Source organism: Balaenoptera borealis, assembly GCF_965194805.1.
Source record: "Balaenoptera borealis genome assembly, chromosome: 1".
In the NCBI taxonomy this organism is placed as follows: Eukaryota; Metazoa; Chordata; class Mammalia; order Artiodactyla; family Balaenopteridae; genus Balaenoptera; species Balaenoptera borealis.
This window is the reverse complement of record NC_138860.1, coordinates 169773980-169789307: the sequence shown is the minus strand read 5'-3', so window position 1 is coordinate 169789307 and position 15328 is coordinate 169773980. Positions and strand designations below refer to the sequence as shown.

Sequence of the window (15328 nt, the reverse complement as noted above, 5' to 3'; positions counted from 1 at the left end):
CCCGGGCCCCCTGCATTGGGAGCGCAGAGTCTTAGCCACTGGACCACCAGGGAAGCAACAATTTCTTTTCCAACCTCTGCCACTTATAAGTTACCTAAGACATCTTTCACAACCTGGGAATAACTAGTACATTTTATTCTTGGGCTGGTATGATATGAAGACTGAAAAGAGATTTTTAAAAATACTAAGGCCTATATATAGATATGGTCACCTGCCCCTTAATTCAGGTATCAAAGAGGAAATTGAGTAAAGAACATTTCACAATTCCAAACAAGTAAGTTACTAAAATACCCAGTTTACCAAAGTACAAAATGTATATGCTTTAGAAACATATTCCCCAAATTTCAAAGTGGCTAACTCTGGGGGAGTGAGGAGCCCACTAAGAGATGTCTTATGTTTCATACTTTGTAGTAGAACTCTTTGACTTTTTTAGCTATGTATACTTTGAGGAAAATAAACATTAAAACAAAAGAAGTATGAAAATTTCTCTAGAGCTGAAATACTATTTAATAATCTCTTCTGGAAAATAGTCCGAGTAATTCAAAGCACATACCTTGCAAATTTGTGCTGACTCAATACAAGTACATTCCCTCGAATTTCTGCTACAATTTTACTTTTATCCTCAGGACGACCATGCTCCAATACATGCTGGATTACATAATTTCCATATTGATCCTATTTGAGAAACAACAAGAGAAATTTTTAAATTTATATATAAACAGGCTCTATGTTACTTAAATCCTTATATCTAATCAACACCTATCTTCCTGTAAGACCATGATGGCTTACCTGAACACTAATGAACACATAGAATTTTTTAAATGGATAGGTAGTGACAATTTTTCCCTGTCATTACAAAACAGGAACACATTATTACTAGACAATGGAATGTTTCTATATATATATTTATGCCCAAAGGTCCTAGTCAGGGTCTTCATAAAGTACTATACACAAAAAAGTAGGCCTCTTCTCATTTAAAAAAAATAAAAAAAGAAGAGAAAGTAGGTGGGAGTAAAGAGGTATTTTTCTCTCTAACAGAAATATACAAATGGGTCTCTGCGCCTGTCTTTAACAAAGAAACACTGGAAATACTCACAACACCTAACTAAATAACATCACAAGCACACAATGGAGATACTCATCTAAAGAGAAAGATGCTTTGAAAGAATAAGTGTGTGTGAGCAAGGAATTACAAAGGCAGAAACATGTATTTGTAAGATGTAAAAAATTAAAAGTGCACATATAATGCTTTTTAAGAAGCGCCTATGCCAAATGTGCCTGCTTCTGGACAGCAGGGTTATGGGTGGTTTCTTCTGTTCTGCTGCTACTTTCTGTACTTTCAATCTTTTCTACAATGAGTATTTAATACACTTATAATCTCACATCTCTCACCAAAACAAGCAACAAACACTGCCCAAAAAATTGCTTCAGGACAACATACTCTATGTAGAAAGTGTTCAAATAGTATGATATGGGAGACAATTTTAGTAGAAGCAAGACAAAGTACCAAAACTAGAAAGAAATCAACTAATCCACTTAGTTCATTTGCAAAGATGAAACTGATAGACTAAATGGCCTGCCTAAGTGGCCACAGCTAGCTTAATCCATGACAGAGTTCTGGCTTTTGACAGTTCTTGGCAGATCTCTTGATGAATCAGAGGCAGATCTCAACTCCAAGGCCAGGGTTCTACTCATTACCCCTATTCATAAAACACGAACCAGGCTGGTGCAAATGAAAACTTGCCCAGAGCTTCAATGGGCATTTTAAGCACATTAACCTCTTCTGGAACAGATACCTGTGCTGAGAAAACACAAAAGCCCACAGGTGTTTGCAGTTACTCTACTGGCAACTCCACTACCTGTACAAGTTGCTCTGTGTGCTGGTGAAGCTCCTCTAAAATAGGGAGTGTCTGGTCAGGGAGACAGTGCTCCAGGATCCTCTGAATCACTCGGCAGCCATAAGGATGTGTGGACAAAGCAAACACCTAGGGCAGACCAACACAAACAAGAAAGCCAAAAATAACAGTTGCCACTTTCAGTGCTTCAGTATTGTTAACATACATTATCCCATTAATCTTCCCAATGACCTTGAGAGATAATCATGATTATTCTCAGTATACAGATAAGAAAACTGAAGCTCCTAGAAGTTTACATAATGTGCCTACAGTCATATAGGTAGTAAATGACAGAGCCAGGATTTTATTTCCTACTCTGACTCCAAAGCCCAAATTATAAGTATGGCATTTAAGTTCTCTCTATGTACAATAAGGTGAGCATGTATGTGCGAGGATAAACTCATTTCTTAAACCCATTCTAGGAATTCATAGATGTACATAAATTCAGAGCTAAGAAGGACCTTATTGAGAAAAAGCTTATTTAGAAAGGAACAGAGAATTGGTCAAGGTCACAGAAAACACACTTAGTTAAGAGTCCACAGTGTCAAAGGATGGGTTTAAAAACAGAAAAAAGAAGGGCTGGGATCAAAGCCTGAATGCTTTCACATAACTACACTGTAATGTTCTGAATTTTAGCTTTATAAAAACGCTAAACACTCACAGTCTGGAACAACTTGACTTATTTCACTCAACATTATGTTTCAAATTTTTACTTATAATACTGTGGGCTTCTATCGTTTATTCTGTATATCTGTATAGTATAATGTTGGGAAAGTATGTGGTTTGTTTTTTGGGGGGTTCCAATCCTCTCCTGATGGACATCTGGTTTATTTAGTCTTTTCCTATTACGAGAATAATGCTGCTTTAAACATGTCTAAATACATCTCATGGTGTACATGACCAAACATTTCATCAGGTATATACCTAGGCCAGGAGTGCTAGATCACAAGAAATATAAATGTTGAACTTTAAAATATACTAAATTATTTTCCAAAATGGGTCTATTCCCACCAGCAGTGTATCCAGATCTCACATCCCTGCCAGTACATAGCAACCAATGGTAGAAAATGGTCTACGGGACTTCCCTGGGGGTCCAACGGTTAACACTCCACGCTTCCACTGCAGGGGGGCACAGGTTTCAATCCCTGGTTGGGAAACCGAGATCCCACAAGCCGCATGGTGCGGCCAAAAAAAAAAGAGAGAGAGAGAGAAAAGAAAGAAAATGGTCTACTATCTGTGGTCTTATTTTGCATTTTCCTAATTACTAATGGAATTTATTTTTTCATATGTCTACCAGCAATTTGTGTTTCTTCTGTCTATTCAGGCTTTAGGCCCATTTTTCCATTAATTTGTATTGTTCTCCTTGATTTCAGGAGTTCTTTATATATTCTGGTTATCAATTCGTTGGCATTTTCCATCTTGAAAATATTCTCTCCCATTCGGTGGCTTAATCCTTTTACTTTCTTGTATATTTCACACACACACACAAATGTAAAGATAAACAGATCTACTCTTTTTTTTATTAACTCAGAAAATCCCAATAATCCTCAACTTAGTGTCTGTAATCTACTTAACCACTGCAGTTTAAGTGAGCAAACCCCAAAACCTAAACAATTCTAAAATCCCATTTCGATCTAGGCTTTAGCAGTTCCCATGACTACACCTGAAAATCTATTTGGTACTTCCAATTTATCCCTTTTCAAAAACAAAAACAATTTCACACACCCAAAAAGATGTATTTTACTCTCTTGTCCCACCTAGCTTAGGAGACTGGGAGATGGTTGTTTTTTGGCAAAAGAAATTAATGATAATAGCCAATTAAGGGGCAATTCGGGAAAAACTAGGGTATGACAAAATATCAACTCTGCTTGGAAGTTGGTGCTAAAAGCACACTAGTCCTTACGATATATAAGTAAACAGGAGAAACTGGAAGCTATCTCTGGTTGCATGCCACTTAACAGAGTTCAAACCAACCTGATCACTGCCCCACCCAACCCCCCAAAATTAAGGAGCACCTTGTTATTTTAAAGACGTAGTGACACATAACCTGTAAGATTAGTTCTGTAAATGATCTAAATTTTAAAACATGATAAAAACTTTTAAATATCAAGATAAATAGTACTTAACCAAAGGAAAAAATTTATTCTTCAAATATCTGATGACAGTACCTCATCCTGACATGAGCGGATATCTGCATTAATGATGGAGAGAAGACCCACGGACAATTAAGGGAAGAACCTTGGGTGCACAGAGCTAGGTACCTGACCCCACTGAATAGGACTGCTACTTACTGCAGTCTAAAGTACACTAAGCCCTTGAGAACACTCCACAAACCCCATCCTGTTCTCTGCTCACAATGGAAACATCCATCAACTTGTTTCCCTTATTTCTTTCCTAAGGCACTTACCTGTCCCTTAAACGCATCGATGATAAACTGCAAAGATTGGGGTTGCACACATTCAATGCATTTCTGAACCACATGATTGCCATTCTGGTCTTTCACACACTTTAGGACATGGCCATCTAGTTCCCGAACCATCTCATTCTATTGGAGACAAGGAAAGAAAGCACCACCAGAATCACAGAGAGCAAACACCTGGATGGTCAACGTTCTCCTCACCAAACACAAAAGCACCGAGCAGGGAATCCACGACAATGAAAGTGGGACAACTCAGCTGTGGCACTCTGACAACCTGGTAACAAACGAAGACTGGAGTTTTTCCACATGTTAACAAACTTCCTATAATACTAACCAGTCTTTTTTTTTTTTTTAATTTTATTTTATTTTGATTCTTTTCTTTTTTTAAAAATTTATTTATTTATTTGTTTTTGGCTGCACTGGGTCTTTGTTGTTGCACGGGGGCTTTCTCTAGTTGCAGAGAGAGGGGGCTACTCTTTGTTGCAGTGTGCGGGCTTCTCATTGCAGTGGCTTCTTTTGTTGCGGAGCCCAGGATCTAGGCGCACGGGCTTCAGTAGTTGTGGCTCGCGGGCTCTAGAGGACAGGCTCAGTAGTTGTGGCGCGTGGGCTTAGTTGCTCCACGGCATGTGGGATCTTCCCAGACCAGGGCTCGAACCCGTGTCTCCTGCATTGGCAGGAGGATTCTTAACCACTGTGCCACCAGGGAAGCCCAATAATAACCAGTCTTAAGAAAAGTTCTCTAACTTGCAAAAGACCTCTCTGGGAGTTACCAAAAAAGTGCAGTCATCTTCAAATTATAAACGAGCCAATATCAAATCAACTACACTGTATTAGAGAATTTCACATACAATTCATCATGTTTTCCCATGAGAACCCTGTAAAGTACATATTACTAAAAATGATAGTAGTTAATCTAGAGCTTACTCTAGGCTAAGCAGACCTCTAAGTGCTTAACATGCTTTGACTCACAATCAGCCTCACAATCCTATGCAGTGGACACTATTACAGATGAGGAAATCAAGGCACAGACAAATCAGCTGACTTGTTAAAAATCACAGACCTAGACTTGCTCCGATTCAAACCCAAGCAATCTGATTCCTGTGTGTGGCAAAACAGACCATGCCAGCAAACCACCTGTCAAATATTACCCTGCACACCTTCCTCCACCCATATATGTGAATATATGAAGATATTGAGTCTGAGAGGGGTTAAGTAATGTATTAAAACTACAGACAGTGACTGAATCAGAATTCTAGCCCGGTTTGTGGCTACAAAATGATCTTCCCACCAGGCCAGACTGACTGCAATGTCAGCTGGAGCAATACTCTCAGTTAATGAAAAGTGTCCAAACTCAGGGAAATACAGAAGGCCAGGGACTTCCCTGGTGGCGCAGTGGTTAAGAATCCGCCTGCCAATGCAGAGGACATGGGTTCGAGCCCTGGTCTGGGAAGATCCCACATGCCACGGAGCAAATAAGCCGTGCGCCACAACTACTGAGCCTGAGCTCTAGAGCCCGCAAGCCACAACTACCAAAGCCCACGCGCCTAGAGCCCGTGCTCTGAAACGAGAAGCCACTGCAATGAGAAGCCCGCACACCGCAAAGAATAGTAGCCCCCGCTCGCCACAATTAGAGAAAGCCCGTGTGCAGCAGTGAAGACCCAACGCAGCCAAAAATAAATAAACTTAAAAAAATAAATAATTTTTTTTAAAAAAGGCCAATGAGTGACTGTGTGTGTGTGTGTGTGTGTGTGCGCGCGCGTGTGTGTGTGTGTGTAGTTGCGTTGGGATTTTGACTGGACCCCATCCCCAAACTTGCTGCCTCAGGTCTCAGGCATCCTTAAGCTGAATACCTGTAACCACAGCTGGGCCCTGGTACTTGCTGCCCAATTTCCTTGCTATATACAATCTCTATATATTAGTTCCACTGTGTTGACTCCATATTTATGGTAGAAGACTACAAGCCAGTTTATAATGGTGACATTTGTGAATGCAATGTCTTAAATCCCTGAGATGTTAAACATGTCAAAGCAACTAAACAATTTTCTAATTAAAGAAATTCAAGACTACAATGCCAGGGACTAAACAAGCAAAACACAAGAGACTCAGGAAAGTTTCCTGAAGCAATTAATCAAATGTCAGAAAAGAATAATTTATTACAGAAATATAATTATGGGAATGATAAATAGAGAAGGACGCCTACATAAAGATAAACACAAGGGACACTTCTAATAATCAAAATGAAGGGGAGGGGGCTTCCCTGAATATTTTCTTGAGCCCAAAGAGGTAAAAACTCCACTGGAGATGAGTTTATTTCAGCTAAAATACACTTACATCTGGAAAAGAGTAAATTATTCATACCAGGAACAGTAGTTTAGACCCAGAACAAGAATCACAGAGAAACCAGACCAGGAAAAGATACGCAGGAATAGCAGGTAGAAAGAACAATTGCCAGGGGGAAAGGAAAGGGGGGTAAAAAACTACTACAATGTAGCCATTGGATCAGAAAAAAAAAAAAAAAAACAGTAAAATCTGAAACGCTGGAGACAAAATCAGCAATTTATCATAATCCTGGGAGAGGGCAAAGATGGGGGAAATACCTGGGAAACCGTAATTTCCTGCTTGCTTTCAGTAAGCGGGCATTATGGTCAAGAGAGGGAAAAAAGTTCCATATTCAAACCAAACAAGAAAATTAAAGAGGAAAGATTCAGCCATCAAATTTTCATCCCTGAACATCCCAGGGAAAATTAAAACTGACAATGATCGGAACATTAAAAGAAAACAAACTAGTAGCTTCAGCCCTGCTTCTAACTACTCACACACAGCACCCCTATTACTGCTGTATCTCCAGTACTGGGCACTAAATGAATGAACTCCCAACCTGCCGTGTGTCTCCAACATTCCCTCTGCCTTCACCAGCGTCTTGACATGCCTATCTGAGTCTCACGGCTTAAGGACTTTAGACTCCCCAGCCTTCAACTGCCATTGCTGACACCAGCGCAGTGTTCTGTTGTGTTCCGTTTTGAACTGGAAGTGGTGGGTGCCTTGTCTGGCTCAGAACTCGAGTCCGTAACAAAGATTCTCATTACTGAACTTTGTTCTCAGAGAGGGCAAGTGGCTCATCATTGCCAGACCACGGCCATCCCCTCCATCGAGAAGGGCTGAGTGAGTTCAGAGCCCAAAGGCTGAGGGTTCAGATCAGCAGCACCTGAAGGCTCACGGCACTGCCCAGCGCAGACACAGTGCGGCACACCTGCCTGTGGGCTGGTCAGGCTTCCCGGGCCCCGTGGTCTGTGTGGGGCCCGCTGGACCTGCTCCACGACTGCTCTGAGGCCACTGGCCTCTTCACGTGCTTTCTGTGCCAGCTCCCACTCACAGCACCCAACAGTTCAGATTTCTGTCCCTTTTTTCCTAACTCCTCTGTAGCCCAGACTTCTCCTCCTGCAAAGCCTCCCCTCAAAGCCTCGGGCACGTGCTCTCACGTCTCACCACTGCTTCCCGTCACCCTTCCCCACGCGTGCTCTGTGGGCAGAGCTCAGTCTCGGCCATCTCTGTGCTGACGTCTGGCACACAGTGGGCACCAGGTCAACGCGCCAGGCCAGGCGCTGCCCTGGGCAGGCGCTCATTCAGTAAACAGTGGTGGAATGAATGAATAAGAGGGTGCAAGTGAAGAAAACTGGAAGGTGGGTTGGAAAAAAGTTTTGTCTGTCGAGGTGGTCAGTCCAGGTAGAAGAAAAGGACAACCTTACCTGCTTCAACTCTTGCCAAACAAAAAACCCACCTCTAAAATCACACCTACTAAAGACTAAGGTCTGGTCAAAGGGAAGAGTGTTTGAAACCACTGGTTTTAACACAAGACACTTGATCCACTATAAACTTACAAAATTAATTGCACGGTTCATGCCTGCCATGCACAGAAGGTAGCCACAAGCACCAAAGAAAAACTGTGAAAGAAAACTAAAGACTGACAAACTTACGAGGTTCACTACATGTACCATGAAGAAACATCAAACACCAAGAGAAAAGTTAAAGGGGAAACTTACAATTACCTGCTGGTCTGAGGGAATAAACTCAAGAGCTTTCTGGATAACACGGCAGCCATACATCTGCAGTGCCAGTGACAGGACATGGCCTCGAATCCGTTCAGCCAAAGCCAGCTTCTGTTCAAGGCTGCCAAACTAGACATAATGTGTGGGTGAACACCATTACTTAGGTAGAAAGAAAGAAACCAGAGAAAGCAAAGCATTCATTATTCTGTATCAACCATTGGCATACCTCTTTTAGCCCTGTATTCTATGATAAACTAAACCTTTTGTTTAAAAAGCCTTTGTTTCTTCAAACCAGTGGTTATCAGCCTCTGATTATAAGGAACTCTTTTTAATGTCAAAAAACTTCTCAGATATCCAACTGGAGTAGTTTCACTACTAGTATCTGCTAAACAAATAGGCAATTCCTCAAAGCTGCCCTTAACTCATCAATACTATTAAATATACCTGTATGTCCAAGAGCATTTACATTTATTCTTAAAACAATAGTACATGTGGAAGACATTGTTTATTAAGGCTTTAGACAATGTCTGGGGAAGATTCAAGAACTTCTTGCAACAAATCTACATCACTTCAGTTGTCTGAGCCCCATAAGCTGAAAACGAGTTCTTCTTTCATCTCTATGAAGTTTAAGCCAAAGCACACATGCACACTGCTCTTATATTACTATAAGAATTGATAATGTCTGTTTATACAAGTCAACAGAATAGGGGGAAAGTTAGTAAAATCAAGGGGTATGACAGCACAATGTTAAAACTCTTCCTAGAATGTTTCTCCATCCCTGGCTTTTTATTTTCATTTGAATAGCATGTGAGACTGGAAGAGACTTTATGAATAAGGCTGCCCAACCCACTCATTTTCCATACAAGGAAACTGAAGTCCAGGGACATTCTCTAAGCCAGAGAAGTTCTCTAGCTTGTCCCAAATCATACTGCTATAACCCACTGTTCATTCAGCCACCCCTAGCTGCATTAACCTCTGGAGCTGGAGAGCTCTCTATTTTTATATCTGCATTCGAAAGTCAAAATTACAAGAGTCGTGTTTAGGTTGATTTCTTAATCCGTAGTTGGAGAATTCAGAGTCAAAGAACTTAGGTCTTTATGAGAAAAGATGGGAAGACAGAGGCTGTGAGTGAGCCATTTTTTTAATCTTCACACAAACCAAACAAAATAAGATGTAAGAAGTTTACAAATTTCTTTTGTTCGGCGGCAGGTAATGTGCAGAGTTGCAGCATTTTCCCCCTGTACCAGATGTTTCATCTCAATGTTTCACTCCTTTCTGGATTTATAATGGGGTTGTTGATACCAGTACACCACAGCTACAACGGTTAGCAAAAAATCCCTGCCTTTCTGACATTTTAGTTTAGAAGAGGAAATAGACATTAATCCAACAATGTCGTTAATCCTTTCCAAGGAAAATGATACCAAGAGTGGACATTATCCACATTAATGAAGGAACAATAAGAAATCAAGGCTGAAGGATCACCCAAGAAGCAGCATTTAACAATCCTCATGACTGTGGTTTATGATGAAAAACACCAGAGTTGGTATTCAAAGATAATTCTCTAGGAATCCGTTTTTAAAAATTCATTTTCAGAATTTTACTGTGGTCCTGCTAAAATTATCTTATAAGGATTTTTTCCTCCAAAAATGACACTTTTAGTGAAACTATTTTAGCAATCAGAAATATTGTGCGGGATCCTAAATGGGGAGAATGGTTCTACAAACACATTTCTAAAATACACTAGCATCATCTGCTTGGGTATTTAAATGATGCACTACTGCTAATGAATTGGAGAAACATTTAAATGTGCTTCAAAAGACCACTCACGCTTCATTTTGAGGACTGGAATGAAATTGCAATTCTAAAAACAGCTAATGAAAATCAAAATGCTATGGAGACTGTCTAAAGTCAAAGGATAGAAAGAACAAAGGCTTACTTCAAAGAACTTCTGAATGACGTAATTTCCAAATACATCCACCATAAGCTGGTAAGCGGCCTGGAGGATTTCATTGAAGACAAGCTGGCGCTCAGCTGGTGTGGCACGCTCAAGTTTCAGCTGAATGAATCTGAAGTACATAGTAAAAAGGGCAATCACAGCATTTTGGGAAGACTTGGAAAGTATATAAAGATTAGCTCAATTTATATAATGTGTCAGTTCTGAAACTAAATGTATGTATGTGATGTGCATATACACACACGCACAACAGTGTTATTTAAATAAATCACTTGAGCTCACTTCAAATTGAAGCATTACTGAAAAGGAAAAAAAAAGTTATATTGTGAAGTATCCCCTAATTTAACTGAGCTTTTAGAAGTATATTTAAATTTTAGTATACTTCATAACAATAGGACATGTATTTATGTGTGGGATTGAGGGGGAGCTGAAAAGGGGGGGCAGGAAAAGAGAGAAGAGGGTGAATGCAGCACAACACAGGGAGAACTCTACCGGACTTTTTCTTTTAGGAACCAGTCCAACATCAATAAACTCAAAGCCTATGGTCCTTATTATAGTCTTTAACGCACATTCATACGAAGCAGTACATATTTATTAATGATGTGGAACAGTTGTCATCTATGTGCAGCTAAAGTAGTAGCTATTCAGTTTGCCTTTTTTAGCTCAGGTGACTATATCAGAAAAACCATGTTCTTCTCCCAACCTGGCCTTTAGGGTCTAAATATGAGAAATCCTTGCCCCAGTAGCAAGCTGGCAGAACTTAAAGAGGAGGTAGGTTCTTTGGGGGTTGTTTTGGTGGAACTGTCAGAGAGAAAGAAAGAGAAAGGGAGAGAGAAGGATGGATGATGTCACCATAAATCTGCTTTTTCCTGAGGACCAGGGTCCCTTTCTGTGAAGTCCATTGGAACAGGGAGGGGTAAACAAAGCTAAATTCTGTGTTTTATAATAGCATCTTCTAACCTCTGTGCAGACTCTCACTTCTACAGAATGGAACAACAAAGAAAAGTGGTGGCACCATCTTACTCCTGAGCCCAGAGATCCAAATTTGCATTTGAATAGTGTCTCTTCGAGAGCAAGATTCTTAATAGCGATTAAAGTAGCAAAAGTGTACACATGTCTTTGTGTTAGTGTTTCTGTATTTCTTAAACTGCAGACATTCTGGGAGGTTCTCGTGAACAAAGGAACACCAGACTAATCTTTCAGAAAGGTAAAAAGGTTTGTTTCAGCATGTGATCCAGATTACTAAATGGCTATTCTCAATCACTTGTGTATCTGGTGACTCTCATAGCCACATCCCTCTGAAATAAGTAACAGGAAGCATACTAAAAAGCAAACTTTGTTTCAATTATTATATGGCAATTTACTTAATGTATACCTTATCTGAAGCATGGAATTTAAGGCATTAAGATTTCAGTTACCTTAAGTGGCAAAGCCAAGTCCTCACCTGGACCCATGCTGGTCTTGGGAAAACTCCATTATATGCCCAGCAATCTCCCGCAGTTGTAAATTGGGATACCGGTTATTTCGAAAATCTTCCAAAAGCCTGCTCCTGCCAGAGGGCATGACATCAGACATTCCATATCGCAAACGGGAAGAGGAAAAAAGGGTGCTGCTGGGGCTGAAGAGGCTGGAGGCACTGCTGGCGCTGCGGTACTTGGCTTCAGCGCCTGGAGCAGCAGAGATGTATCTTCCACTGCCATTTGTGAGTCCTCCTGTTGGTTACAGAACAGGAGAACTCAAGACTCATTCTTAACGAACTTTGTTCAAGAGAGGAAAAAGCATCCTATACGTGAAATCCTGCATCACCTCTGATTTCTTTTCAATTCTGCTGCTTTCGTGTTAAGATTCAATTCTATTAGTGCCACGACTTTCATAAGACAAACTCACCAAGCTGGAAGAAAACTTTTGCACAAAAATTGAGAGGGGAATGCTATTAACCATTGATAGGAGACTGCTAGCAATAATGGAGCAATGGTTAGTGTAGCCCTTAGTAAATGATGAGGAAAGGTCCTGCTGTGTGAACCAGCACCTGAGCACCAGGATCAGAAAAGACAAAATGCACAGAGACTTCAGTGGTTTTCCACTCTGATCTCTGTGGAGATTCCTGCCATCAGTGGATAATCCCCACTCCCATCTGAAACCCTCCCTTAAAAAATAAAAAAATAAAAAAATCTGTTTTTTTTTTTTAGGGAACCCAGATTAGTCTGTTTTATATAGTGGACCTCCCAAAAAAGCTTTGAAGGCATGGTTTTGCCGCTAAATAGAAGTTTGAAAATCACTAAGGCAACCAAGGCCAAGGATTAGACATAAGGGATAGAAAAAAAGGATGTGTGCTTTGAAATGGAAGGTTTTCCAGTTCTTCACCAGGAATGGGCAGCATCTAACTCCTTCTACTGGAACAGAGCCTGAAGTGATTGCAGTAGCAACAACTTTCGGGCTACCGATATTGCCGTTTTGACTGCTGACAAGGGAATAATCATTGTGAATCCGAGACACATAAAACAGAGATAAGACTGAAATGCCTATCAAAAGATAAAACAGAATTAAAAAATTATGAGTATATATTTTCAATATTTTTTTTTTTACAATAGAGGGGTTTTTTTTAAACTTTAGATTGTACTATAAAAAGGATGTGAAGCCCTTTTTCTGTTTTTTCCCCCCATTCCTACATTGCAAAGTAGATAAGAAATACCATTTAAACCACAAAGAGTGTAGGTAAATAACAATTCAGGAGCCATGAGAAAAGTCACCCAACATGAACTGCCTGTTAACTTCTACAGAGTTTTAATGAACGTCTGGTCTGGAGTTTAATGGTAGCTACAAAAAGATACTCAGCTTGGATTTCTCCACAGAATTCCAGGGCCCAGTTTCAAAGGTCTGGGTCTCAATGAAAACAGTGGAACTGAAAGGAAATGGCTCAACGTTAAATTTTGTTTAAATAGATAAATAAAAATAGAAACTACTTGCTGAGCATTTGTCCTATGCCAGGCTCTATGCTAGAAGTATTTCATATCCACTGTCTATCAAATTCTCACTGGCATTATGGAAAGGGAGTTTTTAATTCCCATTTATGTAACAGAAAATTACGGCCCAAAGAGGTGAAATGCTTGTCCAAAGATACAAAACCCAAAATTATCATGGCCAGAATCTGTCACTGCCCTTGCAACTACACGAGACTCATTTTCAGACTCAGTTATATAATTTTCTTGTTCTAAAGCAGCGGTCCCCAACCTTTTTGGCACCAGGGGCAGGTTTCGTGGAAGACAATTCTTCCACGGACAGGGCCGGGGGTGGGGGGGGGCGGGGGGGCGGGGCGCAGGATGGTTCAGGCAGTAATGCAAGTGATGGGGAGGGATGGGGAGCGGCAGACGAAGCTTCACTCGCTTTGCCCGCCGCTTACGTCCTGCTGTGCAGCCCAGCTCCTAACAGGCTGCCGACCCTGTTCTAAAGGACATTGTTTTTCTTGTCAAAATTCCATAATATTTCTTAATCCAAAGGAAAACATTTCTTTAAGGAAAGGAGAGAGGAGGTTTATAAGAAAAGAGAATAGTAGCCATATGACTGCTCTTTATTCCATTTCAAAAACAATTCTTTCTACCCTGGCTTGAGATAGGGGACAAACAGGCAAAGAGGTGGTAATCAGGCAAGTCAGCAGGTACTGGGAGAGTGTGACAATAGCAAGTAACTTGGTTAAGAAGAAGGAACGGCATGAACATACAAAGCTTTGAAAACAATTTAAAGGTTAAGAACCTGGTCACTAACAAAGGCGCTTAGGGAAAAGTAACATATCAACAGATAAACAATCAAACTCTTAAAAAGGCCTGACAAACATCCAAATTAACATGCAAGGTAGGAGACAACAGCATTCTGCCTATGGAATGTGTATCTCTCTAAATAAACTCTCTTTCACTTTAAAAAAATAAACATGGAAGGTGGCCAGGTCCATGATGACAAGGCTGAATGACAGGAACCAACCCCGAGCACTGCCCTACCCCTACACTTCCAGTTATATGAGACAACAAATGCACTTATTGTTTAAGCCACTCTTAGCTGGATTTTCTGTTACTGTGGCCAAAAGCATACTGACTAATCCGTAACATAAAGGGCTGGAGTGACTACTGGGTAGATTTATACACCTGCCCTGAAGTTTTGATTTTTGGCTTTGGTGTCCTTGGATGCCAGACAGGATACACAGACACACATATACACACACAGCTTTTATTATTGAGAAAGGAAGTATACAAATCTGAAAAAGAAAATAAATTTCTCCAGGTACTATATTATAAATGGCAAACTAACAGTCAACAGGAATATTTCGCTCAGGCCAAATAATTTTCTTTCAACATTAAACCAATGGTTAAAGTAAATTTTTGCTTAAAAATGTGGTTTTCTGGTTGTTTTTCAAAAGGTACCTGGCAAATAGTAGACCATCATTATTTGTGGACTGCAGCTCCTTTATATGGGGAATATGCAGAAAGGTGTTTTCCAGTTCACTATAGTTTACACACCTACATGTGCTAATACCCAAATTACTATCCCCTGGAGATGGCCCCTGAAAGTGTTTGAATTTTAACCCCATTTTAAAAGGAACATTTCATGCAGGCTCTTTAAGGGAGCCTCCTAGTGATTTCACAAAGTTTTTCTATAATATTTTGACAGTGGTGGATTTCATAGAGCTCTGTCCTATGACAACATTTCCACAGAAATCAAAGGCTTAAATGTCTTGTGTATGTGCAGGTTTCCCGCTCCACACGTAAGGAGCATGGAAGTCACCATTCCACCCTAACAACAAGCAGAAAGCTGAAAAATCAACAATTCTTCTTAGATCCACAAGAGAGAGGAAGACAGAGCAAACCACTGTCCCCAAGACTGAAGAGACAGACATACAGGTCATCACAGCTAACCAGACCAGGGACTCAAGTGGACACCACTGCCTGAACCAGTACCAGACTAGGAAAACCTGAACTGTAACTGACAAATTAAGAGGCTCAGTGTGGATGACCCTGAAATACAC

The 15328-nt window shown here is 40.4% G+C and overlaps 1 protein-coding gene across 24 annotated transcripts in view; it reads right to left on the bottom strand.

The window, feature by feature from the left end:
* Positions 1-15328, bottom strand: part of PUM1 (pumilio RNA binding family member 1) — a 129417-nt gene that overhangs the window by 9179 nt on the left and 104910 nt on the right. For 17 of the 24 annotated variants that reach the window (XM_082343615.1, XM_082343616.1, XM_082343636.1 and 14 more), the window contains 6 exons: positions 11759-12026; positions 10297-10426; positions 8355-8489; positions 4303-4440; positions 1860-1985; positions 554-675 (listed from right to left, as the gene is read on the bottom strand). In XM_082343615.1, the coding sequence (XP_082199741.1) occupies positions 554-675; positions 1860-1985; positions 4303-4440; positions 8355-8489; positions 10297-10426; positions 11759-12026 (919 nt within the window). The remainder of the gene's footprint in view (positions 1-553; positions 676-1859; positions 1986-4302; positions 4441-8354; positions 8490-10296; positions 10427-11758; positions 12027-15328) is intronic. The other 7 variants (XM_082343632.1, XM_082343617.1, XM_082343618.1 and 4 more) reach the window with 2 other exon arrangements.